Source organism: Marmota marmota, unplaced genomic scaffold (genome assembly GCF_001458135.2).
Source record: "Marmota marmota marmota unplaced genomic scaffold, marMar, whole genome shotgun sequence".
NCBI lineage: Eukaryota > Metazoa > Chordata > Mammalia > Rodentia > Sciuridae > Marmota > Marmota marmota.
In genome coordinates this window covers 21,256,872-21,280,895 of record NW_026000005.1, presented here as the reverse complement: position 1 = coordinate 21,280,895, position 24,024 = coordinate 21,256,872, and the positions used below count along the sequence as shown (strand labels likewise).

General features: G+C 34.9%; 1 protein-coding gene across 7 annotated transcripts in view; it reads left to right on the top strand.

Annotated features, from left to right (window-relative positions):
* Als2 (alsin Rho guanine nucleotide exchange factor ALS2) overlaps positions 1–24,024 on the top strand; it is a 72,361-nt gene that overhangs the window by 25,390 nt on the left and 22,947 nt on the right. For 6 of the 7 annotated variants that reach the window (XM_015481268.2, XM_015481265.2, XM_048808320.1 and 3 more), the window contains 14 exons: positions 670–838; positions 1,756–1,852; positions 2,977–3,054; positions 6,124–6,306; positions 12,402–12,573; positions 14,731–14,911; positions 16,351–16,416; positions 16,749–16,911; positions 20,678–20,809; positions 21,198–21,326; positions 22,151–22,221; positions 22,655–22,721; positions 23,027–23,229; positions 23,341–23,406. In XM_015481268.2, coding sequence (XP_015336754.1) covers positions 670–838; positions 1,756–1,852; positions 2,977–3,054; positions 6,124–6,306; positions 12,402–12,573; positions 14,731–14,911; positions 16,351–16,416; positions 16,749–16,911; positions 20,678–20,809; positions 21,198–21,326; positions 22,151–22,221; positions 22,655–22,721; positions 23,027–23,229; positions 23,341–23,406 — 1,777 coding nt within the window. Of the gene's footprint in view, positions 1–669; positions 839–1,755; positions 1,853–2,976; positions 3,055–6,123; positions 6,307–12,401; positions 12,574–14,730; positions 15,015–16,350; positions 16,417–16,748; positions 16,912–20,677; positions 20,810–21,197; positions 21,327–22,150; positions 22,222–22,654; positions 22,722–23,026; positions 23,230–23,340; positions 23,407–24,024 lie in introns of those variants that run through there. The other variant, XR_007349439.1, reaches the window with a different exon arrangement.

The following is a 24,024-nucleotide window of genomic DNA, read 5'->3' as shown; positions in this document are numbered from 1 at the left end:
TATGTTTGTAATAATTTTGAATACTACAAAGATGGCAGCATCCTTTCAAAAGATTATTTCTCTATAAAATAATTTGAAATATATAGGCAAAATGCAAAAGCTTTTAATACTAACATTTTATAAGCCTTTTCCTACCATACAAATTTTGAAATTTTTTATCTAAAATAAGTCCTTTAGGGGACTGGGGATGTAGTTCAGTGGAAGTGCACTTGCCCCGCATGTGTGAGGCACTGGGTTAAAAATTCTCAGCACTGCAAAATAAATAAGTAAGTAAATAAGTCCTTTATTACAAATGTACATGACTATTAAATCCCCCTTTTTTTCAGAGAACCTATCAAAATATCCTTAAAAATACCATGTTAATGTATTTATTTGAAAAATTCTCAATTTTTAAACCCCTAGGATTATCGGCATGCACCACCACACCCAGCTCCATAGATAATTTTTAAAGAGACAGGAAAAATAAAAATTTTCTAGGTATGCTTTAGATTACTAAGTAAAATTTGACCTTAGCATGGAAGTGTGTTAGTGACATGGCAAAATAAATATTCCACATCTGTGGGTCAAAGAGATCTCAAAATTATGTATACTTAAATTATGATACTCTATGAAAACTGTATCTTTTCCCTGGCTCTCTGCTCCTTTATCTTATCTCTGGTTTCTTTTTAGTTTCCCCCAGGCTCTTAAGAAAAGCTGCACGGGTGAAAACCAGGACAGTGGTTCTGACTCCCACATATAGTGGAGAAGCAGATGCCCTTCTGCCTTCTCTGAGAACAGAGGTGTGGACCTGGGGGAAAGGAAAGGAAGGGCAGTTGGGGCATGGCGATGTTCTGCCTAGGTAAGTGCAACAAGCATTTACTGATAAAAGTTGGATTAAACAAATAACTGCCCGAGTATGAATGTCTGTACATGTCCATTTCCTCTTAGAGGAAATCCAGTCCCTCTAGATCCAGGTTATAATGTACCATTAACTCTGCTAGAAAACAAAACAAACAAACAAAACTGTCACTTTAGCCTTGAATTTGCTTCTAATAATAAGGACTTAAGTATTCATGGTATACTTTTCCATGTCTCCTTTGATGTATGTTGATCTTGGAATTAAAAAAAAAGCAATGTTAAAGATAAGATGATATTTCATTGCATAATTTAATAGTTAAAATTTTTAACTTTTGCAGTAATACCAAGGTTATTTTATCCAAAAGATATCTCTCTGCCACTGTCAAAAGAACTATAACTGAAACACTAAACTATGCGTACATCAGGGAAAAACTATCATTATGTTTAATATAAGTATAGAAATGTTTAATATAAGTATAGAAATACTTATATTAAAAAGTATATATTTGTGAAGCTTGAAGATGTGTAAATGGAATGATTGTCTAAAACAATGGGTTGATATAAATGTCTGTTCTTAGCAGAGTGAAGGATACTATGAAATTAAAAAAAAAAAATTTAACTCACTCACTTCTATAGTTATGTTCTACTGTGTCCTTAGTATACCCTCTGCTATAATGAATCATTTGTAGTTCTGTGGTTCTTAAAAGATTCTGACTTATGGGGGTTCATTAGTGTTCAATAGAAAAAATTGAATTAAAAACCTTCTAAAATTATTTATAAAATTTGAAGTAGTGTGAACATATATGTGTTATTGTTATTTTAATGTTCATTTTTACTGAAAAGCCCCTATAATTTGAGCAGGATCATAATTCTTGCTGAGAATACATTGATTTTGTAACGTGTGTGTTTATCTTTAAGGCTTCAGCCATTGTGTGTAAAGTGTCTGGATGGTAAAGAAGTGATCCACCTGGAGGCAGGTGGTTACCATTCTCTTGCACTTACTGCCAAATCCCAGGTAAAAGATAGACCATTTAAATGCTGATCTTATTTCCATTCCACATAAAGCAAATATGGTTTATTGAGTACCTGCTCTGTCAGGCAAAAATGTCACATCTCATTTAAACTTTTGAATGTGTTACATGGTGCTATTTCCATTTTACACAGGAAGAAAGTAAGCTAAGAGAAATTTTGTAGCTTAAGATATTCTTAAATTAAAATTGCCAGATAGTAGAGCTTGCATTTAGCACTGGTCTATCTTACCAAGAAGCTTTATTTATTTAATGTTGTTTTATATTGTTGATTTGTTCTTTGATGAAGAAAATCCATAGTAATACACAAAAAAGGGCATTTTTCTTTTGAAATCATGGGACCTGAAAGTGATTTCTGACATTATAAACCTTTCTAAGAAAATAAGTTGTTTTAAGTTATTCTTAAATATATTCAGATAATGGCTTCTTAACCAATTCTCTTATCTTTTTAAGAAGCCAGTGAAGGACTCTAGCTACGCCCCCCCCCTTCCTATTTTGAAAGGAGTAGGATTTATTCAAATGAGAAGAAAAGAGAACTCTCACAGGGCAAGAGGGGATCTGATAGCAGGTTGTCCTAAACTCTTTAAATATTTGATTTTTATTTTAAATTTCACATACCTAACAATTTCTGGAAGAATATATGTTCTCAAAACACACTAGTAATTGTCTTTAAATGGCTAATTCATAAATGTTTTCCTTTTTGGAACTATCATCACAGTCTTATACAAGGACTATGAATTATTTACATGATCACTATAAACAAAAAACATTTTCATTTAACATAATCTTTGTGATCCAGTTTTCAGCTGTCTCTGGTAGAGCACAGATACTTTTGTTTTTCCTATAGTGACACTGAACTTCATATACCAAAAGCTTTCTGGTCATTCCATAGTTTCCCTTTTGCAGAGCATTTACCTTTATTTTTTTTTATCACTTTCTTTGCAAGTAACTTCTAATGTTACTTTAAAATACCTGTTATTTTAAAGAGTGAATGAATAATATGAGTAATTATGCATGATTATTGATATATATTAATGATTTGAAAGGTTCAAAATTGATATGCAAGATCAGATTCACAACTCTTATCTCCATTCTTTTGCTTTTCTGGTAGGTTTACTCGTGGGGTAGCAATAACTTTGGTCAACTTGGGCATTCCGATTTTCCAACAACAGTTCCTCGTCTTGCAAAGGTACTTTTCTGAGCTTGATAACAATTTACTCAGACTTCTGAATTATAATACTTTCATGTTTGTTATTTCTAATTACAAAAAAATTAGGGGAATTGTATATTTGTAGCCTAATATTATTTTGATCCTTAAATTTTTTTTTCTAGTAACACGAAGCCACTTCTTTTCAAGCTAAATATGCTTTTTAAATATGTTTTATTTGGGCATGGTGGAACATGCCTATAATCCCAGCTATTCTGGGGGCTGAGGCATAAGGATCACAAATTTGAGGCCAGTCTGCGCAACTCTGGGAAACTCTAACTCAAAAAACAAACAAAAAGAGCTGGGGATGTAGTTTAATGGTAGAACACTTTCCTAGTATGTATATGACCCTGGATTCAAGTACTCTTTACCAAATGTGTTAGTTTTAATTTCTTAACCATAACTGTTCACTGAATATTTTATAGTTCTTTTGTCTTTTTTAAGGCAAAAAAATCAAAAAGTGAAAGTTCTTTTTTATTTTGTATTTTTCTTGGTACTAGAAATTGGAACCAGGAGTGCTTTACCACTAGCTACCTCTCCTGTCCTTTTTATTTTTTAATTTGAAACAGAGTCTTGCTAAATTGCTAAGGGTCTCACTAAATTGTTGAAGCTGGTCTCGAATTTGAAATTTTCCAGCCTCATCCTCCCCAAATTACTGTGATTACAGGCATGTGCCACCATGCCTGACTAAAAGTACTTTCTTTTAAAACAAATGTTAGGACTGTGATATTTTCTGAGCTTTATTCGTAAAATGTCTACTTGACTTCTCATTTCAATTTGACTTTTTCATATAACATTTTGTGGTGTTGTGTGTGTGTTTTGTAACATACTTAGCAGTAAAATCCTTTTGAAAGCCTTTTCAGTTTCTGTAATAAAACTAAAAAGTATAGGTCACTTTTTTCACTGTTTTATGAATGGTTTTTATTATATAATGTTGTTAAGAGCTTGGTAGCTTCTAGTTCCTTTTATATAAATCTGGAATAGTGTTTTTCAACCTTTTTTAACACTCGGAAGAAATATCAGATTCTCATTAATAATATTAGTTTCTTTTACAAGGGTTTTGGTTTTTTGGTTGGGGGCAAGGTAGGTGCATGGGATATGGATCTCATTCCTTTATGCATTTTGATTCTGGTATCTGAAGGCATCCTCTTTCTATTGAGAGTGATAGAAAATTTAAAAAAGGATAGTTAGCTCAATTTTAGGAACATGATTTAAATTTAAACTATAGTTAATAAATATTCCAATAATTCATATATGCAATGTTTACCATGTATCCATCACTAAGACTTTTCCATATTGCCTTTTCTTTCAATGAACTTAATTTTACTTGGAAGTAAAGATAATAAAGCATCAGAGGACAGATAGTCTAGTTTAATCTTAAATATTTTCAGTATATGACATTATAGTAGTAAGCCATCCAGTTTCTGTTATCACAAAAATATAGCAAATTGTTGTTTCTTTTTTTTTTAAATTTAAATAAAATAGAAAATATACTTATTCACACTAAGGAAAGTTTTAAAGTATAGCATTAGAGACCCTAGAAATCAAACATTCGTTTAACATTTTTAGAGTCAGAGAAGAATAGAATTTGTTATTCAGTTTCATAATTCTTTAACTGTATATATAAAAGTTATAGCATCACCTTTTTATTTTTTTAATTTGGGGAAGGGTAAACATGAATTTTGAAGTGATTCCAGTCAGTCTGAGAAAATTAAAAGTAAAGACAGTAAGATTTGAATTAGTTTTGATTAGAGACTGAGATGATGAGTTTTTTCTTCCTATTAAAATCTCTGTTCATTCTTTGCTGACCCACCCAGAGGTCAGGTAACTGAATGGCTTGAATGGCTTGAAAAGCGGAAAAGGATAGGTATGAAGTTGTGGAGATACGCATGCACCCCCATCACCACTTGCACAGTCACCTTGTGCTTGGGGCCTATCTAGATAGGAAGGATCTAATGGATTAGGATTTTAGTTAGTTTTTGCTTTTGATTTTGTTCATTTTTTTTTTTTTTTTTGTCAGTTCAGGAATCAGACTGAAGCTGTATAGACACAAAAGATCAACAGATTGGTTTTTTTTTTTTTTTTAATCAGGGTTGGAGTCAAGGCTAAAGCTGGGTCTAGAGGTTTAGGGAAGTAGTTCTGCAGCAGTACACTTTCTTCAAATTAATTTATGACGAATTTGATATGTAAAACAGATCATGATGGAACCACCTTAGTTGAAGGTTTGTGGGAATTCCCTGGCACCGGTCTTTCCATGGTAGTTCCTGAATCATTAGGCAGAACCTCAGCTTTGAAAATCATTGGTTTAATTAATGGTCCTCAAGCTTTTGCACATGTCAGAATTACCCAGAGGTATTGTTAAAACAGAATTTTGGATGCCACCCTCAGTAACTCTGGGGCCAGAGAATTTGCATTTCTAACCATTGCCAGGTGATTGTTGCTGCTGCAGCAGCTACAACAAAGACCACTCTTTGAAAACCACTGGTCTAGGTTCACACAGATGAGCTTCTAGGGGTCTTGCCTATTTCAACATCCTGGGATTTGGCATAGTGAATTCATATCAGAAAGGTAGTAAATTATAAGTGGGAAACTGCGTTTTAGCACCCAAGGTTTAATTAGAAAGTAGAGAATATAGCCTTAATTTTTTTTCTTTTTACCTTGATATTTCTGCACACAACTAAATGTGGATGGACAAAGGTGTATTTTAGCTGTTACTTTTAGAGAGTGGGGCTCCAGACATTTCTGGGCCTCTTGATTGTAACACAGATTATCCTGGGGCTTCCAAAAATAACTCAAAAAATTAGATCTGCGGTTTTTCCTTTTTAGATACCAGTCTTTGGATTTTTATAAAAATAATCCAGTTCTAAATGAAAAAGCTAAACGTGGGGTTTCTTTCTACTTCTTTATTTGTTCTGTATTTGATTGCACACTTTGCTGAGTGAGTTTTGCCCTCTGAGATATGGCTGACTTTGTGCCATGCCTGCTGAAGTAACCTAACATTTTGGTTCTCTGATTATCTTCATCTCAGACAGTATGTTTCGATCATTTTAGGTAAATGGTGAAAATGGAGTCTGGAGTGTAGCTGCGGGCCAGGATTATTCCCTGTTTTTAGTGGATACAGAAGACTTCCAGCCTGGGTTATATTACAGTGGCCGGCAGGACCCTGAAGAAGGTGACAGCCTTCCAGAGAATCCCAGTGGTACTAAGACTCCAGTACTTCTCTCCTGTAGTAAGGTGAACAGTAATTGGATCTTAGGCCCACATTCTGTAACATGAGAAGTCTTTGATTCTGTTTTTAATTGTATGTATACCTATTATTATAAAATAGCAGTGCATGCATATTACTGTGTAATTTACTTGTTTTGTGTATTGTCTATCCTTACTATGGTGTGAGATACATGAGGGAAAGGATTTAGGCTTTTATTCACTGCTGTATCCTCATAGTACATACTTTTTTTAAAAAAATCTTTCCATATTCCTTTATTGGTACATTATAGTTATACATAAAGATTCCCATCTCATTATGTATTTGTACATGTACACAATATAACAATAAAGTTTGGCCAGCATCACTCCCACTCCCCAGCACTTCTTCCCTTCCTACCCTCCTCCCACCGCCTGGTCCCTTTCCTCTACTGATCTTTTGGTTTTCATGAGATATCCCCACCCCCCACCTTTCTTTACCTTTTTCCTCTCTAGCTTCCACATAAGAGAGAAAACATGATTCTTGACCTTATGAGTCTGGCTTATTTCACTTAACATAATAGTCTCAAGTTCCATCCATTTTCCTGCAAATGACATGATTTCATGTTTTCTTTATGGCTGACTAAAACTCCATTTTGTGTATATACCACATTTTCTTTAAATAAATTCGTCCATTGAAAGACAGCTAGGCAGGTTCCATATTTTGGCTATTGTGAATTGTGTTGATATAAACATGGAAGTGCATGTATCACCGTAGTAAGATGACTTTGATTCTTTAGGATAAATATCTTTTGCATAAATATCTTTAGGATAAATATCAAGCTGGATCTTATGATGGTTCCTTACCTAGTCTTTTGAGGAACTTCCATACTGATTTCCATAATGGTTGTACTAATTTATAGTCTCACCAATAGTGTGAAAGTGTTCCTTTTTCTCTATATCTTTCTCAACATTTATTGTTATTTGTATTTTTGATGATTGTCATTCTGACTGGTTGGGATAAAATCTCTAAAGGTTTGCCAGGCTTACACCTGTAATTTGAGCAGCTCCGGAGGCTGAGACAGGAGGGTTGCTGATTCAAAGCCAGCCTCAGCAATGGTGAGGCACTAAGCAACTCATTGAGACCCTGTCTCTAAATAAACTACAAAATAGGGCTGGGGATGTGGCCCAGTGGTTGAAAGCCCCTGAGTTCAATCCCTGGTAAATCTCCCCCCAACCCCCCTGCAAAAAGAAATCTCTAAAGTTTTGATTTGTATTTTCCCATGATGGTTGAACATTTTTTCATATATTTGTTGGCTATTTATACTTCTTTTTTTTTTCAGAAGTATTTGTTTAATTTATTTGCCCATTAATGGAATTATTTGTTTTTTTTGGTATTAAGTTTTTTTGACTTCTTTATATATTCTACATATTAATCCTCTGTCAGAAGAGGAAAGATTTTTTTTTCCCATTCTGTAGGTTCTCTCTTCATATTTCTAATGATTTTCTTTGCTGTGCAGAAGCTTTTTAATTTGATGCTGTCGCATTTATTAACTCTTGGCATTTATTTCATGAGTTTTAGGGGTCCTATTGAGAAAACTGTTGCCTGTGCCTAATTGCTAGTATTGACCCTACATTTTCTGGGAGTTGCATATTTTCTGGTATAATTCCTAGAGCTCTGATCCATTTTGAATTAACTTTTGTGCTGGGTGAGAAATCAGAGTCTAGTTTCATTCTTCTACCTGTGGATAACCAGTTTTTCCAGCACCATTTGTTTAAAAGGCTATCTTTTCTCCAATGTATATTTTGGGCACCTTTGTTCAGAATCATATGACTTTAGATGTGTGGGTTTGTTTCTGTGTCTTCTATTCTGTCCATTGATCTCTTTTATGCAGTACCATGCAGTTTTTGTTACAATAGTTGTGTAGTATGATTTAAACTCAGGTATTGTGATGCCTCCAGCATTGCTTTTTGGGCTTAGAATTATTTTGGCTAGGGGCTGGGGTTGTGTGGCTCAGTGGTAAAGTGCTTGCCTAGCACATGTGAGGCATTGGGTTCGATCCTCAGCACCATATATAAATAAATAAAATAAAGGTATTGTATCTACCTACAACTAAAAAAAAAAAAATTGCTTTTGCTTTTCTGGGTCTTTCATGCTTCCAAATAAATTTTGAAAAAAACAAAAGAACTGTTTTTTCTAGTTCTGTGAAGAATGTCATTGATATTTTGATGGGGATTACATTGCATCTATATATTGCTTTTGGTAATGTGGCCAGTTTAGCAATATAAATTCTGCCTATCCATGAACATAGGAGGTCTTTCCGTCTTCTGAGGTCTTTAGTTTTTTTCTTCAGTGTTCTGTAGTTTTTGTTGTAGAGGTTTTTCACCTCCTTGGTTAGATTTATTTCTAGGATGTTCTTTTGTTTGTGTTTTTTGGTTTTTTTTTGTTTTTGTTTTTGTTTTTTTGAGGGTATTGTGAATGGAATTGTTTTTCTGATTTCTTTGTCAGCAGATTCATTGTTGTTCTATGGGAAAACTTGATTTTTGTATGTTGATTTTATAAACTGTTACTTTGCTAAATTTGTTTATTCACTCTAGCAGTCTTTTGGTGGAGTTTTTGGATTTCCATGTATAGTATCATGTCATCTGCAAACAGTGACAGTTTGATTTCTTCCTTTCCTTTTTTTTATCCCTTTTATTTTCTTCTCTTGCCTAATTGCTCTGGCACTAATATTAAGTAGGAGTGGTATGAGTATACATGTTTGTCTTGTTCCAGATTTTAAGGAGAATGCATTTCATTTTCCCCCATTTATTATGAGGTTGGCTTTGGATTTTTCATATATAGCCTTTATAATGTTGAGGTAGGTTCCTTTTATCACTAGTTTCTTTGGTGTTTTTATCATGAATGTGTTCTGAATTTTTTTCTAAGGCCTTCTCTGCATCTATTTGGATGACTAAGTGATTTTTGTCTTTCATTAATTTATGTATATTAAACCATCCTTTTTTTTGGAGTACCAGGGATTGAATTTAGGAGCACTCAACCACTGAGCCATATCCCCAACCCTATTTTGTACTTTATTTAGAGAAAGGATCTCACTGAGTTGCTTAATGCCTCACTGTTGCTGAGGCTGGCTTTGAACTAGCCGTCCTCCTATCTCAGCCTTCTGAGCTGCTGGAATTACAGATGTGTGCCACTGCACCTGGCAAACCTTCCTTGCATCTCTGGAATAATATCAACTTGGTTGTGATGTACAGTCTTCTTAATATGTTATTGAATATGATTTGCCAATATTTTGTAAGTATTTTTACATCTGAGTTCATCAGGGATATTGGTCTAGTTTTCTTTCCTTGCTATGTCCTTATTTGGTTCTCATAGTACATACTTTATAAGTATTTGTTGAATTAATACCCTCATGTCAGTATATTGAAAAGCACATTTCACAATGAAGTTCTGAGTGTGTTTCAGGGAGCCCTCAGTTGAATTAGTATACAAATAGAGTAAATGAATTTCTCTTGGTGGGAAGTAAAAGCTGCAGGGTCCTAAGAAGGGCTAGTGGCAGACTATGACAGACTTACAGACCATTAACAGTGCTGTTTCTCATTGCTTCCCCTGATCTCTTACCTTTTCATTTTATTTTCTACTGCTTATAAAAATAATCCAGTTCTAAATTAAAAAGCTATATGTGGGATTTCTTGTTACTTCTATATCTTTTCTGCATTTGATTGGGCACATTGCTTAGTGCTGCTTTTCTGCTTTGGTGTTTCTTTTTATAAATGTAAATCATTGATTTATTTCTGTTTTTGTGTTCCTCAATCAAATAACTCATATCCTCAAAGTAACATGCCATAGGAAAATTAACCCTAAGTGCTCCTACATTTTGTATTTCTTATTCTTGTTGAATAATATGTATTATGGACTGCTTTTTAGTCTTTTTCTGGCTAGTAAGCTCTTATAGGACAAGATCTAAGGCATCGTTGTTCAAGATTTGACTCTTGACTTATGTATAGCTTGTTTTTTCAGCATGTTGATTGGCTGTAGTTGTTGACCATATTCTCTTTGAAAGGGTCCACAGTTTAGATAAGGGTGAAATAGGATGATGAAAGGGATGAGGTTCCAATATATATCTTTGGTTACCATGGGATGTTAACTTTGCATTGTGTATAGATTTTGCCTGCTGGTTTAATAAAGATATGTAAATAAAGACATTGCATGTTTACATTCAGTGGTATCATGGGTGAATGATGAAAAATTCCTTTTACAGAAACCCCTTTTCCCTAAAAAAAAAAAAAAAAAATTCTATTTTAATGACACATACTAATTAAACATTTACAGAGTATAGTGTGACCTTCAATAAATGTATACAGTGTATAATGATCAATTCGGGGTAATTGGTATATCTGTCACCTCAAACATTTATCTTTTCTTTGTTGAGAACATTTAAAATCCTTTCTTAGTTATTTTGAGATACTCAGTTTTTGCCAACCATAGTTATCCTACCATGCTATAGAACATTAGAAGTTACTCTTTCTTACTACACCCCTATACCCATTGACCACTCTTTTTCCATCACTTCTGCCCCTACACCCTTCCCAGGTTCTGGTAACCATGCTTCTGTTTTCAAATTCAATGAGATTGACTTTTTCAGTTTCCATATGTAAGAATGAACATGTTTTATGGGTCTTTCTGTACCTGACTTATTATACTTAATGACATTTCCTTTAGTTCCATCCATGCTGGTACAAATGACAGTATTTCATTCTTTTTTTGGCTGAATAGTATTTCATTTTGTGTATATATCACTTTTTCTGTATGCATTCATCCATCTGTGAACACCTAGGTTAATTCTGTATCTTGGCTATTGTGAATAATGCTGCAATAAACATGCTAGTGCAGATGTCTCTTTCACATACTGATTTTAATTCCTTTGAGTGTATATCCAGGAGTGGGATTGCTGGAACTTATGATAATTCTATTTCTAATTTTTTAATATTTATTTTTTAGTTATAGGTGGACACAATGTCTTTATTTTACTTTATGTGGTGCTGAGGATCTAACCCAGTGCCTCATGCATGCTAGGAGAGCGCTCTACCTCTGAGCCACAAACCCAGCCCTATTTCTAATTTTTTGAGGCCTTCATACTGATTTCTCTAATGGCTGAAGTAATTTACATTCCTACCAACTGTGTATGAGAGTTTCTCTTCACATCTTTGCCAGCATTTATCTTTTTATTGATAATTCTTTTAACTGGGGTGAGATATCTCATTATGATTTAATTTGCATTTCCCTGATGAACTAGTGATGTTGAACATTTTTTCACATATATGTTAGATATTTGTGTATCTTCTTTTGAGAAAAGGCTATTTAGGTCATTTGTTCAGTGGATTTTTGGAAGATTTTTGCTATTGAATTTTTTTAGCTCCTTACATATTATTATTATTATATTATTAATCTTCTGTTGGATGGATGGTTTATAAGTATTTTCTCCCATTCTACAGGTTCAGTATTTTCTTTTCATTCTGTTGTTTCTTTTCCAGTATAGAAGCTTTTTAGTTTGCTATAATCCCATTTGTTAGTTTTTTTCTTTTATACTTTTTTGGATGATAGCCAAAAAATACTTGCCCAGAGCAACATCCTGAAACATATCCCCTGTTTTCTTAAAGGAAATTCCTTTTTGTTTTACTTTCAAGAAGGCAAGATAATTCCTAGACTCTTAATACTTTCATATATAGCATAAGGTTCTTCTTCATTCTCATTAATCTTATGTCATGCAAAAGGGATTACTGAGACTTGTAGCTGTCATTTGGATCTATATATCTAGGATGTCTATGGTTCTAAGCACTTGAAATATGAAATAAAAAGTATCTTAGAGATAAATTGAAGTAGATATATATAACAATACCTAGGTCCAGATATATATAAAACAAACCAGTTCTAAAATAAACAAATGAAAAGGTCCTGATCTTTATGTTTGCAGATTTCCACTATGGTCAGTTTGAAGCTATCAATGGTTTATTGACCTGCTTAAAAAATTCCTGAATATTTAATCATTTGCATTTTCCAGTTGGTATAAGCCAGCTTCAGCCCACCAAATTGATGCTAATAAATTATATTTTATCTGTAATTTTAAAATTTTCCTCTTTTTCAGCTTGGATATATAAGCAGAGTAACAGCAGGAAAAGACAGCTACCTAGCCTTGGTGGACAAAAACATTATGGGGTATATTGCCAGTCTCCATGAATTGGCTACTACAGAAAGACGATTCTATTCAAAACTAAGTGATATAAAATCTCAGATACTCAGGCCTCTTCTCAGTTTAGGTAAGTTGAAACCTCTTCCCACCAGCAACTCCAAATCATCAGGGCTCTTGTTTTATCTGTTCTTCCTGTATTATAAATAAGACTTTGTGGTTTGATTGTTTTGTTGTTTTTTTTTTTTTTTTTTAAAAAGGGATGAGGTCTTGCTATGTGACTCAACCTGGCATTGAACTCCTGGACTCAAGTGATCCTTTCTGCCTTAGCCTTCCAAGTACCATACACACTACCTTAACTGGCTTTAAGAAAAGCCTTTGAGTTATGGTTTACTCCTTTTCTTTCCATTCCCCTTCCCCCTCTCTTTTTTTGGACACAGACTATTCAAACTGTTTTTAGTTTCTCACTAGCCCAGCTGTCTCCACCCTATCCTGCTGCTCCCAGAGCTCCTTCTTCGTATGCAAGTTGAAATTGAAACTTTTAGAATATTAATATCTGGGGAAATAACCCAACATTTGGACTTCCAAGCAACACTTCCAGTTTACTTGTGTTAAGATATCTTCCATTATACTCAGAATTTTTCATTTTCTTTGCTATAGGTCTTAGAATTATATCAAGTAGATTCATTTGGATTAACAAGTGATCTCCATATAATTGGTAAGGGCCAGGCCCAGTGACACATGCCTATAATCCCAGCAGCTCTGGAAGCTAAGAAAGGAGGATCACAAGTTTAAGGCCAGCCTCAGCAATTTAGCAAGACCCTAAGCAACTTAGACCCTGTCTCAAAATAAAAAAAAGGGCTGGGGACGTAGCATAGTGGTAAAGCGCCCTTGAGTAAAATCTCCAGTACCCCCACCCCCAATTGTTAAGGGTCTTATCCCACATTAGCACAAGTTGATTAAATCTATTATTTTTCCTCTCTTGGCTACAAAGAGGGATTAGAAGTGAGGCTGTGATGTGGAGAAAGCAGTTACTGTAGTACTCAATAGGATGCTGCTTTCCAATAATAACTGGGACCTGAGTCTCTGGGAGGTTAGGAAGGAATGTGGGGTAAATAGATCAGGGAAATGTTTGAAGATAACCATTCCTTTTTTTTTTTTCAAAATTTTTTTCTGTTTGGTCCTATGCTCGGAAAATGGAGAGGAAGTTTCTTTTTCTCTTTTACTCCCTGCTGCGCTTTGAGGACCTAGAATTTAGGCTAATCTCTAGCATATCAGTTTTCCTACATTAAGATGACATCAACTCGTGTGGGTTCACCTATTATTCCTAATAGAAAAACATCTGCTTTCCTAACAACTACCTCATTCTTTGTGAATACAATCACTTTGTAAATTGGGGATGATCTCATTTTTCTTTCTTTTTTTAATATGCTTTGCATTTTTAAGTGTTCACAGTCCCTATTCTGTAAATTCTCTCTCTTGGGTGGGCCTAACACTATAGGATTTAGACAAGGGAAAGGGAGCAACCCCTCCTTCCTGGATTACTCTGGAAAGAAAGTGAAGACTACCTTTCCCCTGCCCCAGTTCCCAATGTTTGTGTTGGTCTTATCTGATCTATTCATCTATTTCATTTCTTGGAAAGAAGTCCTAGAAATGAGTAACTTTGGAGTGGGAAAAGGCAAATAATCTATGGATGCCTTTTATAAAATTCAGAGTGATCTAGGCAGTATTATTTTTGGTTTGCCCCCTCTGCACTAAACTTGTCTAAGGGGCAAGTAGAGCAGAAATTAGTACAAAATGTTGAAAAGGTTAATCAAGATGTAGCTATAGAAGTGAGTTTAATTCCTGGATGTCACTAATTGTGTGAAATTGAATAATTCACTTCCATTCTATTAGCTTCATATTACATGTTTTCAAAACCTGAGACATGTTGGGGTAGCTCAGAGGTTCTAATTTGGTTAATCTTCAGCTAGAAAGGACTTTTTTTTTTTTTTTTTTAAACTAACTAGCTGGAATCTTAATACTAGATCTACTGGGTCAGAACTTAAAAGTTCCTGTGAATTTGTTTTTAATAAGTTCCTCAAATGATTGGATTCCATGATTTCTGAAATTGCTTTCTGTAAAATTTTCTGTAATTATTTGGGTTCTATAGATGAAACTACATCTCAAAATGTTAAGTATTCTTAGAAAAGTAAAACTCTTGATCATATAATCATATATAATATAATCATTTAATCATAAGAAAGCATTTGGTCTTTGTGTTGTCATCATTATTATTCTGTTGCAGACAATTTGGGCACTGTGCCTGCAGTCCAGCTGTTACAGGAGGTGGCAGGCCGTTTCAGCAAGCTGTGTTACTTAATTGGTCAGCATGGAGCCTCCCTGAGCAGCTTCCTTCAGGGGATAAAGGAAGCGAGGAGTTTGGTCATTCTGAAACATGCAAGTCTCTTCTTGGATAGTTATACAGAGCAAGTATCCAGTCCCGTGTCATGTTCAATCTCTGCAGGGTTATTCTGCCAAGGAGAACAGCTCCTTAATCAGAAGAGACTAGATTAGGGAGAGTGACATAAGGTAATAGAAATTGAAAAGCAGTATTTTAATTTTAAACCGACTGTACTTCTGCATTGCTAAAATTCAGTTTTCTTTAACGGGAAAAAAAATTCTGGATTCTCTTATTTCCTTCTATATTCTGGCAGTGATTGATAGTATACTTAATTTACATGAAATGTACTATAGTAAATCTGATTATTTTGTTTACTTAAGTAATTTGTAGTAAAATTTGAGGAAATAAGAAATTAAACAAAATTATTTTAAGACCAACTATAAATATGGAGCTGTTCTGATGTCTGCTTTTATTTATTATTTCCTCAATAAAACATAGAATAGTTATGGAAGGTTCTTTCTGTTGTTTAAGTAAACTTTCCTGGGTGTATTTGAAAATTTAACTTAGAAATTTTCTCATTTTGTCTTGATTTGTATGTTGATATTATGATTTAGGGCATACTTTAAGTATTATTTTAATGTATACTATTTTATGCTGCTATGCTGAAATATGTATTGGTTTTATTCTTTATTCATTCTTACCTCAAACATGAATTTATTTTTATTCCTATAGATGGTACAAAATATAACTGTGTTTATGATTTTTTTTGTTGTTGTTGTTACAGGGGTTGGACCCAGGGGTGCTTAACCATTGACCCACATCCTCAGCCCTTTTTATTTTTCATTTTGAGACCTGGTCTCATTAAGTTGCTTAGGGCCTTACTAAGTTACTTAGGCTGACTTTGAACTTGTGATCTTCCTGCCTCAGCCTCCTGAGCCACTAGAGTTAACAGGAGTGTACCNAAAAAAAAAGAGAGAGGGGGGGGGTGTTCCTTTTCTTTCAAAATGAGTATAAAGTTAATGTACCTAGCTTAGAGCAGTTTGTCTACCTCTCTAGCCGTGTCAACATGTAATCAACATTTTCTAATATTTTCACACTCAAGCTCTTTAAACATGTTTTCTTACCTACACTATTATTCATTTTCTGAAATCTTGGGAAACTTGAAGTAAAGATTAAATTTTCATTAAAATTAAACAACCTTAATCATATTTTTTCCAGTTAGTTACCATTTACTATCTGCCAAATAAATTCAGCATCTTCATAGCTTTAGATGCTATTAAAATTTCCTGTTTTATTAACGTTTTCCCCTAAACTGGAATTTACCACTCCCCACCCTCTTGTGATTATCCCACAATCTGCTCTTTTCTTCATTCCTTTACAGTTCCCGAATGTTGACATCACTAAAGTTCTGAAACTCATTGGTGAGATTTCAAGAAGCATCTGTTCCAGATACTTGCTTGAAAACTCTGAAGAACTATTTACATTTTATCACTAATATACATGTGTTTTCTTTTTTTGCTCAAGGTATTGCACATCAATTACAAATTTCCTGGTTATGGGAGGATTCCAACTTCTTGCTAAACCTGCCATGTAAGCAAATGTGTTCCTCCAGTTATCCTAATATCCAAAGATCATGTTTTATAGGGCTGTGTGTTTTTGAGGGCCCAGGGAAAGTCTTGACTTGATCCTTTTACTAAATGAATTAAAATTTAGACTCTTTGCTTTGAAAATAACAGGTAATGGTGTAATTTGGTCTCTGATTATTCCCCCAAACTGTGAAATATATGATTCATTTCCTAGAACATAGCACCTAAATATGTATATTCTGAACAAAGGTACTATCTGATAAAATTTTCTACACAATATCCTGTGTATTAGCTAATACAGAATTATTAACTGAATTTTTTTCCTTCTACCTCCAGTGATTTCTTAAATAAAAACCAAGAGCTGCTGCAAGACTTATCAGAAGTGAATGATGAAAGCACTCAGTTGATGGAAATACTGAATACATTGTTTTTCTTGCCAATTAGACGGCTTCATAATTATGCAAAAGTTTTGCTAAAGCTTGCTACTTGTTTTGAAGTGGTAAGTTTCCATATGTACCCCCTTTGGATACTAATGAAGCTAAAGGATCATGGTAGTCTGTTTGGGTTATGCTACCATAAGATCTAAAACTTCATTAGTATTTACATGTGTTTAATTAAATTTCTTTTTCTTTGGGAACATGAAAGTGTAGGTAAATCTTGTTTTCTTTGCTTTGGATTCAGCTTCCTTTCAGGACCATATCCAAATGGATTATATTCACTTTATGAAACTGTGTCTAAACTTGAGACTATTATGAGTGCTACTCATTCAGTAGTTGTCAGTGTCTGTGGAATGCATACTGAGTATGAGTGACACGGAACTCTTTAAACCCTGGCTTCTGTATAATGGTACACACCTGTGAGGTAATGGAGTTACCACCTGGCCTGGATTCATGCTAGACTGATGTCAGGTGTTTTGGTCACTGAAGCAAGTGCTTTGAGAAATCACTGTTATAGGATTTTCTCAAATGTTAGCCAGTCTACTTTCTGTGTAAAATTAACCAATTGGAGCCCTAGGAAATTAGAACCACTCTAGGATTTGGGTATAAGAGCTGATGCTGAGATATTCACTTTTGCAATTATACTGAAATGTGTGATTGCATTTTGTTTCTACTCTGAAGAACTCTAGAGAAACCGTAATGATTCCAGGGTTCCTTAAAACTTTTTTTTTTAATCTTTATTTGTTTGTTTATTTTTGTGTGGTGCTGAGGATCAAACCCAGTGCCTCACATGTGTGAGGCAAGTGTTCTACCACTGAGCCACAACCCCAGCCCCCCTTAAAACCTTTATAATTTTGGAATGTATCTTCTGATCTGGACAGATTCAGTCCCCAGAGTGACCCAGAAACTGATATGGGATTTCTGTATTTGATACTTGTGTGATCTCCTATGTCTTTCCTTTAGTCTGATTTTATTTTCACCCAGACTGATCTAGTTTTAGCTGTGCAGGTTTGAGCCACAAAATAACCCAACAAGATGGAGATTTCACCTCAATATGGCCTCAGTTGATCAAAAGTTTACTCTATTAGATCAGCTTAGAATTGTTCAGCAACACTGGTGTTGTACTATTTCTAATTTGAAGGGCATAATTCTGAGGAATAATCAAGACTGTTTGTCAATCAAGGCCTTGCATACTCTAACCCTCTTTTGTTTCTAGTCTTATCTTTTCCTATGTCTGATACGTTAGTCATGTGCTTTATATTTCCTTCCTAAAGTAACCTTAACACTATCCTCACTATGGAAACCTTAAAGGCCTGGCTCCAAAGTTGTTATTATTTTTTAAAAATCAAGCCCTTCTAGCCTATACTGCTTCTTCCTCCCATTCCCAGCTCTTAACTTAGTTACTTCCTCCTCTGTGCTTCGCCAGCACTTTGTTTCTCCATTACGTTTATCAGTGTTCCTTGTCACAGTGTATTGAAATCATCTGTGGAAGTTTTCTCAAAACACACACCTGTGTTCCATTATTGTAAAGTATAAGTTAGTAAGTCTAAGGTACAACCTAGATCATCATTTTGTATATTTTTTAAACTTCCCCATAAAAATTAATAATATTTAATGTTTGTTTAATGCATTTCATCTTCTAGTTTTTTGGTCTCCACATCAAACCTATGAAATAGGTATTACTACTATCCCCCTTTTACAGATGAGAGAATTGAGGCACATCAGAGAATTGCCAGAGCTAGAATTCATATCAGGCATTCTGACTTCAGAGTGTGTTCTTTTAACCACTTTCCTTACTATATTGTCTCCTGATATAGAAACTATTTTAAAAACTTGCATTATCCTGTATTACATGTTTTTCAATCTTTCCTGCCTACTTATAAGCTCCTAGAAGACAAATCTCTTAGATACTCATTAAATGTTTGTTAAGTATTTTAAAGTTGCTGGGATTACAGGCATCCAGCAAATATGAATATAAGCCACTCTTACCTTCTGCTCATTTACCATATGGCGCAGCAGTTGTATCCTGTCTTGGCAGTTGGTTCTATTTTCATGACAATACCAAGACATTTGTCCTTTTTTCCATGTTGCGATTTGCACTAATAGTACAAAAGTAAAGATGGGTAAAACTGCTGGTTCCTTAGCAGGAATCAGGCAATGGTAGGTAACAAACTGTACTAGCCTTGTACTTGCAGTTTAAAACCAAAACAAAAATTCCAGTTTCCTTTAAGAATGAGGAAGCAGGGGCAGAGGTTGTGCCTCAGTGGTGGAGTGCTTGCCTAGCATGCGTGAGGCACTGGATTCAATCCTCCAGCACCATGTAAAAATAAAAAATAAAGGTATTGTGTCCACCCACAACTAAAAAATAAATGTTTAAAAAAAAAAAGAATGAGGAAGCCATTAAAATTATTAACTTTATTTAACCCCGGCCATTGAGTAGATGTCTTCTTAATTCTCTGTGTGATAAAATGGAAAGTGCCCATAGAGCAGTTCAGCTATCACCCCAAGTTTTCTCAAGAAAAAGCACAATGGCAATCGAGTTGAGAATTGCTATTTTTTTTTTTTTAACTTGAGTGCACAATTTAAATGGACAGATGATAAACTATGGTTATTCAGAATTGGGTATTGTGAGATATTTTCTTAAATATGAGTATAGGAACCTATTGTTTCAGGGAAAACATGATGATATTTGTTGCCAATGGTAAAATCTGAACCTTTTTCTTTTTTTGGTATGGGGATTGGATTCAGGGGCACTTTACCACTAAGCTACATCCCCAACCCTTTTTACTTTGAGACAAGGTCTCACTAAGTTGATAAGGCTGGCCTCAAACTTTTGGTCCTCCTCCCTCAATCTTTCAAGTTGCTGGGATTACAGCACCCAGCAAATCTGGACTTTTATAAGCAAAAATTAGACAATCACTGATAGTTTCCCAATGCTTAGAACTTTTTCTGATCAAATAGATGGTAATATTAATGTTTTTTGATGTTGTATATAAAAATGTATCTATATTTGGAAGATCTGTATAACTTAGTGTTTTCCAGTTGCCCCATCTACAATGTTACAGAATCATGTATGATGAAAGTGACTTAAAGTGCAAGATACTCCAGTGGATATATAACAGTACAGAAGTTTCTTGCTGTGGTTTCAGATTTTACTTTTGTAGCTACCCTATAAGAAACTATCTTAAGTTTTAGTATGTATCAAAGGAAAATATCTATATAATTATTTTAAATAGATATTAAAGTACATCTCCCTTTTCTAGTTATCTATCCTTATAAGGCCAGATTTTCTTCCGATATTTCAACCAAACAAAAGCACAAGTAGATATAAAAATCTGGCTATTGTCTTTTAAGTGATAATGAAGAGATTTGAAAAAATGAAAATCAGTGCCAGTTTTCTTACTAAAAATGCTTTTTTTGGGGAAATACAGTTATCATTTAAAATCTTAAATTTTATTTGAAATGAATGAATATCTTTAAAAAATTCTTATTATCTAAAATGACAGTTATCAATAGGTATGCCCTACAGGGACTCTGAAAATAAAACATTTGAGACCTCCTGCCCTAACCTGTGTCCTCACTGATAATTGCCAGTGTGCACTCTTCCCCCACCCCTTGCATTATTCCCCGTCTCATGTAGACATACTTACATCGTAAGTATTTTTGGAAATGAATCTTTTTCCCAGTTCCCTTTAGTGTACTACTGCTGTCCTTGGGCTGAATTTTCTCCCTCAATTAAATACTACATGTCTAAATCACACTAAGGCTACAGATTCTAGACAATTGTTTTATATTCTTTTCTTGTTTTTCTTAATTATTGGCCTCTAGACATCTCCAGAATATCAGAAACTGCAGGATTCCAGTTCTTGTTATGAGTCTCTTGCTCTCCATCTCGGCAGGAAAAGGAAGGAAGCAGAGTACACACTGGGCTTCTGGAAGACTTTTCCTGGAAAAATGACGGTAATCCATGCCAACTGACATTTGTTACTCCAGCAAACAGCAGGCATTTCCATAACAATTGCCATCATTTTCTTGGTTTCTCACTTGTTTATAACAATAGTGTTTTAATGATCCTATCATAGCAATGGGGGCTTTAAATACCAACACCTCCCTTCATTTCTAGGAATCCTCTGAAGGCTTACCTTCTTTAGTTTGTTCCTGTCTTCTTTTTAATATCCTTAGGGCTCTAATTTTATGAAGTATTTGGATCCCATGTAAATATAAGTAAAATACCATGCTGAGCCATGACCAGGAGATTCCCCTAAATGTGGTTTGTGTCTGCTTCACTTTTTCTTTGCGTGTTAAAATAATTTTGATTGTTTAACATAGTATTTGTTTTTAATTCGAGGATTCCTTGAGGAAGCCAGAGCGTCGACTGCTATGTGAAAGTAGTAACCGAGCCCTCTCTCTGCAGCATGCTGGGAGGTTTTCTGTGAATTGGTTCATTCTCTTTAATGATGCTCTGGTCCATGCCCAGGTAGGCCAGATTTCTAACAGGCTTTATTCTTAATGACTACAGTCATATGTTACTTAATGACATACTAAGAAACATGTTGGTAGGTAATCTTGTTCTGCAAACATCATAGAGTGTGCTTCAAAAACCTGGATGATATAGCCCACTATACACCTGTTATTCTCAGGCTACAAACTTGTAAAGCAGGTACCATACTGAGTACCATAGGCAATTGTAACACAATGGAAAATATTTGTATATTTAAATGTATCTAAACAGGTTTGTTTACATCAGTGTCACCACAAACACATGAATAAGGTATTGTGCAGTGACAGGAATTTTTCACCTTTATTGTAATCATATGTGTGGTCCACCATAGGCCAGAATGTCATTAGGTAGTACATGACTATCAATTTGTATTAAAAACTATTGTGATTTCTCTGCAACTGTTAAATAAAAGAAAATATTTAGCTACAGCTTGCATTTGTAGTATAGGCTGGATTTCAGAGAACTTTTGTTTGTTTGTTTAGTGTTGGGGACCAAACCTAGGACCTTGTGTGCCACGAGGCAGGAGCTTTATCACTGAACAATATCCTTTATTTATATTGAGAATGAGTGTCAGCCATATGAAGAGGTCCCTGCAGCAGTGATGGCAATTGTCACTGGGTTTAGTTATATTATGGGGACTCAGTGGCAGAGATGGTAGCACCCACGTGGACTTAACCATTGCAAGGGGATTATGCTGCAGAGATAGGTCCATATGGGCCAAGGGCATGCAGAGGATGTGCGCAGAGACCCTAGGTGTGTGTGGACTTTCACAGACATACCTCTGTGTTCTCTTATTTCAGTTCTCCACACACCATGTATTCCCTTTGGCCACACTGTGGGTGGAGCCACTTTCTGAAGAAGCTGGTAATGTGTAAGTGCACTTCCTCTTCCCAGCTTACCTCCACTTCTCTCCCTGTTACCCAGGTCATTTCCTTACATGTTTTTTGTTTGTTTAAAAAAAAAAAAAAAAAAAAGACACTCAGGAAGGCTTGGAAGGCTGAGTAATCAGACTTCCTAACACATTTGATGGTTAAGTGGCCTGTTGATAATAAAATGGCCCATTGTAAAAATCAAGATAGAGAGTAGAAGGGCATCTCCATTGCTCTCATCCCCATTGTTAACACAGAGCAAAGTAGCTCTGCATCCTTTCCCCTACTGTGGGATTCAAAATCAGGCCATTAGCATTTATATTTAATTGACTTCTGCCCCTCCTGAAATAAATAGACTGCTTTTCATATTTTAGGATTGATATTGTAATGACAGTTTGTCATACCTACTGGTATTTATCCTTGTAAACATTTTAGGAATGGCCTAAAGATAACTACACCTGAAGAACAATTCACTCTCATTTCATCAACACCCCAGGAAAAGGTTAGTCCGTTATGGTATTTTCTTTCAGTCTTTGACCTGGTTATTTCTGCCTCTTTTGGTAGTAAAGAGGAAATAAAAATTGTTCTTGCTTGACTAAGAATCCATAGTTATATAATTCTTTATTAAACCAAAAAAATGGGTTTTTTTTCAGTGTAACATAATCTTAACCATATAACTAAGTTGTATTACTCAATAATTAGAAAAGTATTAGGAGACAGAAAAATTACAACAAAGAAAACTGTGATTAAAGTCGTGTTTGATGACTTATTGCCTTAAGCTTATTGACATTCACTTTCTACTCCTAGACTAAGTGGCTACGAGCCATAAGCCAAGCTGTGGATCACGCTTTGAGGGGCACATCTGATCTTCCACCTTATGGAAGTGGTAGCAGTGTTCAGAGGCAGGAACCACCCATTTCACGCAGTGCCAAATATACATTCTACAAGGATCCTCGCCTAAAGGATGCCACTTATGATGGGCGGTGGCTATCAGGGAAACCTCATGGCAGGTAAAAATGCTTAAGATTTGTCCCTGCAATTAGGAGAAATTAAAGTCACATTATAGAAAAAGTACCTGAAACATTAGTTGATATGCATTATTCTTTGCTTATGCTTTCCAGAGGGATCTTGAAGTGGCCTGATGGAAAAATGTATTCTGGCTTATTCAGGAATGGCTTGGAAGATGGGTAAGAAAATTGTTTAAAGCATAAGAATAAATTTTGAGTTTGATCACAAGTTATATTATGTTCAGAGTTGCTTTTCAAATATGCAATAGATTTTCATTTTGTTTTTTAGATCTTACACTGCAGATGTGTGACCATAAATGGAGCTAGGAATATGGGGTGTAGCCTCTGATTTACCTTAATAGTCACGTGGCCTCAGTTACATAGCCTTCCATCTATTAAAATGGATCTGTGCTTTCCCTCCATTTCCCATTCCTTGGGGAATGTCAATGGTGAGGTTGTCCAGACAGTAGTGCCCCCTTTACACAAAGAACAAGAGCAATTTTCCTTTTAGTTTTAAATCATCTTTAATTTTTGTGATATGTCTGTCCCAAGGGCAATCTTGAGGAGTTCTGCCCTGCCCTGCTCTCTGCCATTGTGAGATTTTCCTTTCTCTAGCCCCAGTGCACTTTGCACTCTCCTTTATCACCGCTTATCTTGTATTGTAATTTGTAATTATCTATGTCACTGACTCCTCAGAGACAGGCCTCAAGCATTTGGGACTGTGCTGATAAGGAAACTCCCATGCAAACTCCAACAGTTCCAGTACCTAGATTTATGAATTTAGTCAAATTATTTAAT